Below are 6,858 nucleotides of genomic sequence, written 5' to 3'. Positions count from 1 at the left end.
GAAGGGTCAGATTCTGGAGATGAAGGGATGCCTGTACAAAGGGAGACAGAGTCTGATTCTGGAGATGAGGAATTGCAGCCACAGTCAGAGCAGGAGTGGGCTAGTTCGCCCCCCCCTCACCAAGAGTTCCCAGGCTCGGAAAACTCATAGGCAGAGGGAGGGGAGGAGATAGATGACATTGAGGGGGTTGCCATGCATCCAGGAAACAGGCAGCTTTTAGAGGGATCTTCGGTTGATAGCAGGAAGGGGGTGACCAACTCGTAGCTAATGGCAGAAGACTTGGAGCCACTTTCTGGATGTAAATAAATATACATAAAACTGCCAGAGACTCATTAATTCTTATTGGAGCTTGCTTGCCTGCCTGAGATGATTACACCAGGGTTTCATCCAAGCAATCTGAGATTGTACCTGCATGTCTGTCTTGCCTCTCTTGGTCCTTGGAGACCGGAAGGGGAGGGAAGGGGAGCCTGTCACAGCAGGAGGGGTAGACACCCATGTTTCTTCACCAGCCTGACTCATCTCTGCCTCTTGGCCTCCCTCATCCCACTCTCCTGCTTCTACATCTGGACTCCTCTGTCACAGACTCTCCCAGCTCACTAACTCCTGTTATATCTTCAGCTTCTGATACCTCCTCCTTTCAGTCTTCTTCCTCTTCTCCCTCTGACCACTCATTGACCACCACCACATCCTGGGTATACCCTCCAACATTTCTCAGACGAAAATAGGGGTGTCCCATTCCACAATGATAATTTTACTATTTATACCCCACACATACTACTGGATCGCCCCAGCAGCTTCCAACATATATTAAAACATTAAAAACATTAAACATTAAAAAACTATACAGGATTGCCTTCAAATGGCCTGATAACTCCATACCCTCCAACATTTCTCCAATGAAAATAGGGACATCCTAAGGAAAAGTGGGGCATTCTGGGATCAAATCAGAAACTGGGACTGCTTTTCTAAGTCTGGGATGTCCCTGGAAAATAGGGGCACTTGGAGGGTCTGCCTGGGCTCTGAGCCTTTCCCTCTTGGGGTTCCCCAGCTGGTTCCTCCCACTATTCCTCTGCATCCAACAAGCCCCTGACAGTGTCTCACTAAAGGGATTCAGGAAGGAGTGCTTTGCCCAGGAGCCCAGATGAGGGACCATGGGCTATAGCACCCATCCAAAATGGCAGTCCTGGAGGGATTGATCTGATTTGATGTCTGTCATAGGGTGATTCTTAACCCAGAGTTAACCCAGCTGAAAATAATAAACCAGAAGGCTGGGTGGTTGATTCAGGATACATATCTGATGCCTTTTTCCAAAACCTACTTAATCAAGTTTTGATTTGCAATCAATAAAGTTGTGGCCACTTTGAACCCAATACCAGTTGTCTCATGCCTTATTATTTCCCTCTCTTTAGGCTCCATTGGCCACATGGACCCTGCGCCTGGGTCCACAATTGGTGTCTGAATTTGTCCCCGCACTGCACCGTCCCTTTCCCTTTTTGTGTCCTGTCTTTTAGATTTTATGGACTGTATTGTTAGAACTGACTGGGAAAAAGCCATTCCAGGAACAAGGAACAATTGCTCCACACAAATAAATAAATAAATAAATAAATAAATTTCTATGATTCTTCTTTCGACAGTCTCTCAGTTATGAGACACCCGAACAAAGACTTTAGTGACTATTGTTCTCCGGAGGGCATTCTTCACATCTTTGTTCCTCAGACTGTAGATTAAGGGGTTCAGTACAGGGATAACAATGGTGTAGAAGACAGAGATGTATTTGTCAGAGGTGGGTGAGTACCAGGAGCTGGGGCGGGAATAGATGAAGAGGAGTGTCCCTTCATAGATGATGACGGAGGTCAAGTGAGAGGCACAGGTGGAGAACGTCTTGCTTCTTGCCGTAGCGGAGTGCATCTTCAGGACCGAGATGACAATGAGGACGTAGGAGATGATGATGATGATGGAGGACATGATTTCCACTGAGCTCCCATATGTGTAGAGCAGGAGCTCATTGAGGGAGGTGTCTGAGCACGACAGCTTCAGAAGCAATGGAAGGTCACAGAAGAAGTGGTTGATGACATTTGGGCCACAGAAGGAGAGCCTGAAGGCAAAGCAGGTGTGGACCAGGGCACTCAATGTACCGCCAAGGTAAGAGAGGGCAACCAGGAGGAAGCAGAGCCTTGGTGACATGATGACGGTATAAAGAAGTGGGTTACAGATGGCTACGTACCGATCATATGCCATAGTAGCGAGGATGAAAGACTCAGTGTCAGCAAAAGTGCAGAAGAAATAAAACTGCAGTCCGCAGCCGGCATACGAAATACCCTTTTTTGTTGCCAAGAAATTGATGAGCATCTTTGGGACGATCACAGAGCAATAGCAGAGGTCAACCAATGACAAATTGCTAAGGAAGAAGTACATAGGGGACTGGAGCTGGGGGCTGGTTCTGATCAGAACCATCAGCCCAATGTTCCCCAGCAGAACCAAGCTGTAGAGCATCAGGAATACCATGAAGAGGACGACTTGAATAGCTGGGCTGCTGGCAAAGCCCAAGAGGACAAAATGGGTCACTGTGGTTTCATTACCATCTGACATCTCTTTGCAATATGTTAGGTACTGGAAGGAGGCAGAAGCTGGACTGCAGAACTCAGTGTGCTTAGGGAAAGAAAGGCAACATACTTTTCAATAAAGCAGGCACCACAAAAGTAGGTCAGCAGCTACGACAATAAAGAAAGGAAGGTATCAATTTCAAATGGGCAGCACCGTATAATTTGAAAGAAGCACTGTTAGGTGGTGATGGGAACAAATGTTCAGAGGATGAAAATCAGTTATAGTCACCGACCTGTATCAGGAAATGATATGGGCCATTGTTTCTCTCTTTTCCTTTCATCTGTTGTTGTCTTCTGCTAACTAACACACAGCTGGGGAAGGAACTCCACCCCCCTCCTTATTTGATGCTGAATGTCTCGGCTTTTGTCAGGATTCTAAACAAACAAACAAACAAACAAACAAACAAATTTGTATACCGCCCTGTATGTGCAGGTCTCAGGGTGTTTACAACATAAAATCACAATATCAAAATACATAACAAAAACAAAAACCAACCCAGTAACCCCTCCCTCCTGAACACATTTTAAAATGGCATTGGATGTTAATTACACAAAGGCCTGGTCAAAGAGTAACGTTTTTGCCTGGAGCCATCCAGGATGTAGATGGATGGCTGTGAAAGGAATCGCTCCTAGTTTCAACAAAAAGAACTCACTCAGTACTGCCAAGGTATCTGCACACATCCACTTTATCTTAAGGACAGGACTCTGTGTATGAACAGAGGCTATGTTTCTTGAATCTAAAAAACACACATAATATAGAAATGGAAGCATGGGAATGTGGGGGAGGGAGACAGTGCTCCTGAAGGTAGGAGTCTATCAATTGATGAAGATGATCATCCAAATGTCATAGACCAAATGGAGCAAACAGCACGCAGACCTAGTGGTGGGAGGAAAAAATCCTTAAATAAGAGACACGGGGGAATGATTAATGGACTTCAATGTCTGTACACTAATGCGCAAAGCATGGGAAATAAACAAGATGAGCTTGAGCTCTTGGTACAGCAAACTAAATATGACATAATAGGCATCACTGAAACCTGGTGGGATAAGTCTCATGATTGGAATGTAATAATGGAGGGATACAATCTATTTCAGAGAAACAGACCAGACAAGAAAGGAGGAGGAGTGGCGTTATATGTCAGGGATGTGTATACCTGTGAAGAGATCCAAGATTTAGAACCTCAAAGCCAAAGTGAGAGCATTTGGGTCAAAATTAAGGGAGAGAAGAATAATAGAGACCTCATTGTGGGAGTTTACTATAGATCCCCAAGCCAAACGGAGGACATAGATGATGCCTTCCTGGAACAGATGGCCAAGCATGCAAAAGGAAGGGAGATAGTAGTAATGGGGGACTTCAATTACCCGGATATTTGTTGGATGTCAAACTCAGCCAAGAGCATAAGGTCAAACAGATTCCTCACTGGCCTTGCAGACAACTTCATTGTCCAGAAAGTGGGAGAAGCAACAAGAGGAACAGCCATTTTAGATCTGGTCCTAACCAATGTTGATGACCTGGTTAGTGGGGTAGAAGTGGAAGGATCATTAGGCGCGAGTGATCATGCTCTTCTGAAGTTTACTATACAGCGGAAAGGAGCAGCCAAGCATACTAGGACTCAATTTCTTGACTTTAAGAAAGCCGACTTCATAAAACTTAGGGAAGTGCTGGGTGAGATCCCATGGACAGTAATACTAAAAGGAAAGGGAATTCATGATGGCTGGGAGTTTGTTAAGAGGGAGATAGTAAAAGCACAACTTCAGGCAATACCAATGAGACGGAAACATGGAAGGTGCCTAAAGAAGCCAGGGTGGCTATCTAAAGAACTTTTAACTGAGTTAAGATTAAAAAAGGATGTGTACAAAAAATGGAAAAGGGGGGAAACCACCAAAGAGGAATTCAAAGAAATAGCCAGCACATGTAGACACAAAGTCAGAAAAGCTAAAGCACAGAATGAGCTCAGGCTTGCTAGAGAGGTTAAAAGCAACAAAAAAGGCTTTTATGGGTATGTCCGTAGCAAAAGGAAGAACAAAGAAACAGTGGGGTCACTCAGAGGAGAAGATGGTGAAATGCAAACAGGGGACACAGAAAGGGCTGAACTCCTCAATGCCTTCTTTGCCTCAGTCTTCTCCGATAAAGAAAACAATGCCCGACCTGAAGAATTTGGAGCAAATGATTCAGCAGAGGAAACACAGCCCAGAATAACTAAGGACAGAGTACAAGAATACTTGGCTAGTTTAGATGTATTCAAGTCTCCAGGGCCAGATGAACTGCATCCAAGAGTATTAAAAGAACTGGCAGATGTGATCTCAGAACCACTGGCAGTCATCTTTGAGAATTCCTGGAGAACAGGCGAAGTCCTGGCAGACTGGAGGAGGGCAAATGTTGTCCCTATTTTCAAAAAGGGGAAAAGAGAGGACCCAAATAATTATCGCCCAGTCAGTCTGACATCAATACCAGGGAAGATTCTGGAGCAGATCATTAAGCAAACAGTCTGTGAGCACCTAGAAAGGAATGCTGTGATCACCAATAGTCAGCATGGATTTCTGAAAAATAAGTCATGTCAGACTAACCTGATCTTGTTTTCTGACAGAATTACAAGCCTGGTAGAAGAAGGGAACGCAGTGGATGTAGCCTACCTTGATTTCAGCAAGGCATTTGACAAGGTGCCCCATGATATTCTTGTAAAGAAGCTGGTAAAATGCGGTCTTGACTATGCTACCACTCAGTGGATTTGTAACTGGCTGACTGACCGAACCCAAAGGGTGCTCATCAATGGTTCCTCTTCATCCTGGAGAAGAGTGACTAGTGGGGTGCCACAGGGTTCTGTCTTATTCAACATCTTTATCAACAACTTGGATGATGGGCTCAAGGGCATCCTGATCAAATTTGCAGATGACACCAAACTGGGAGGGGTGGCTAACACCCCAGAGGACAGGATCACACTTCAAAATGACCTTGACAGATTAGAGAACTAGGCCAAAACAAACAAGATGAACTTTAACAGGGAGAAATGTAAAGTATTGCACTTGGGCAAAAAAAATGAGAGGCACAAATACAAGATGGGTGACACCTGGCTTGAGAGCAGTACGTGAAAAGGATCTAGGAGTCTTGGTTGACCACAAACCTGACATGAGCCAACAGTGTGACGCGGCAGCTAAAAAAGCCAATGCAATTCTGGGCTGCATCAATAGGAGTATAGCGTCTAGATCAAGGGAAGTAATAGTGCCACTGTATTCTGCTCTGGTCAGACCTCACCTGGAGTACTGTGTCCAGTTCTGGGCACCACAGTTCAAGAGGGACACTGACAAACTGGAACGTGTCCAGAGGAGGGCAACCAAAATGGTCAAAGGTCTGGAAACGATGCCTTATGAGGAACTGCTAAGGGAGCTGGGCATGTTTAGCCTGGAGAAGAGGAGGTTAAGGGGTGATATGATAGCCATGTTCAGATATATAAAAGGATGTCATATAGAGGAGGGAGAAAGGTTGTTTTCTGCTGCTCCAGAGAAGCGGACACGGAGCAATGGATCCAAACTACAAGAAAGAAGATTCCACCTAAACATTAGGAAGAACTTCCTGACAGTAAGAGCTGTTCAACAGTGGAATTTGCTGCCAAGGAGTGTGGTGGAGTCTCCTTCTTTGGAGGTCTTTAAGCAGAGGCTTGACAACCATATGTCAGGAGTGCTCTGATGGTGTTTCCTGCTTGGCCGGGGGTTGGACTCGATGGCCCTTGTGGTCTATTCCAACTCTATGATTCTATGATTCTATGACTGTGGAACACGGATATAAAATTTACAGCATGTTATGGTTTAAAGAGAGAATTATATGAAAACACTATATAAATGGTACCTAAGACCTAGTAGATGGGCAAAAATGTATAAAAATGTAATCTTACAGATTGCTCCATGAAATTCAGTTAGCCATCAGGTGGTGCATATGGTCTGTTGCTGTTGCCACATAGGGCCTCAATATTAGTTAACTAATGCTGAAAAATAAAATTGCGATAGTTAGTCTTCTGAACAAAAATGCAGACCCATTCAACATACCTTTGGCTCCCTTATTTTCCTTCTCTGAATTCACAATTTGCTCCTAAGCTGGAAAAAATGCTATATATATATGCTCCTTTTTCGAGCCCTTGGGGCATAACCTCTGAAGGATATGGCACCATAAGATCTCAGGAGTATTGTCTGCAGAGCATGGTAATTAAACCATGACAGTTTTGTGCATTTTGCAGAGTTATTTTAAAGATAATGAAGTGCT

At 44.5% G+C, this 6,858-nt stretch overlaps 1 protein-coding gene across 1 annotated transcript; it reads right to left on the bottom strand.

Annotated features, from left to right (window-relative positions):
* Positions 1 to 1,638: 1,638 nt before the first annotated feature.
* Positions 1,639 to 2,589, bottom strand: LOC114584381 (olfactory receptor 5I1-like). The gene has a single exon (XM_028706207.2). The coding sequence runs from the start codon at positions 2,587 to 2,589 to the stop codon at positions 1,639 to 1,641; it is 951 nt and encodes a 316-aa protein (XP_028562040.2).
* Between the last annotated feature and the right edge of the window lie 4,269 nt (positions 2,590 to 6,858).

This window comes from Podarcis muralis, chromosome 1, assembly GCF_964188315.1.
Source record: "Podarcis muralis chromosome 1, rPodMur119.hap1.1, whole genome shotgun sequence".
Taxonomy (NCBI): domain Eukaryota; kingdom Metazoa; phylum Chordata; class Lepidosauria; order Squamata; family Lacertidae; genus Podarcis; species Podarcis muralis.
This window is presented reverse-complemented; position numbering and strand designations above follow the sequence as displayed.

What these genes read in the sequence shown, in the direction of transcription:
- LOC114584381 (XM_028706207.2), bottom strand. Translation starts at nt 2,589, where the DNA reads ATGTCAGATGGTAATGAAACCACAGTGACCCATTTTGTCCTCTTGGGC.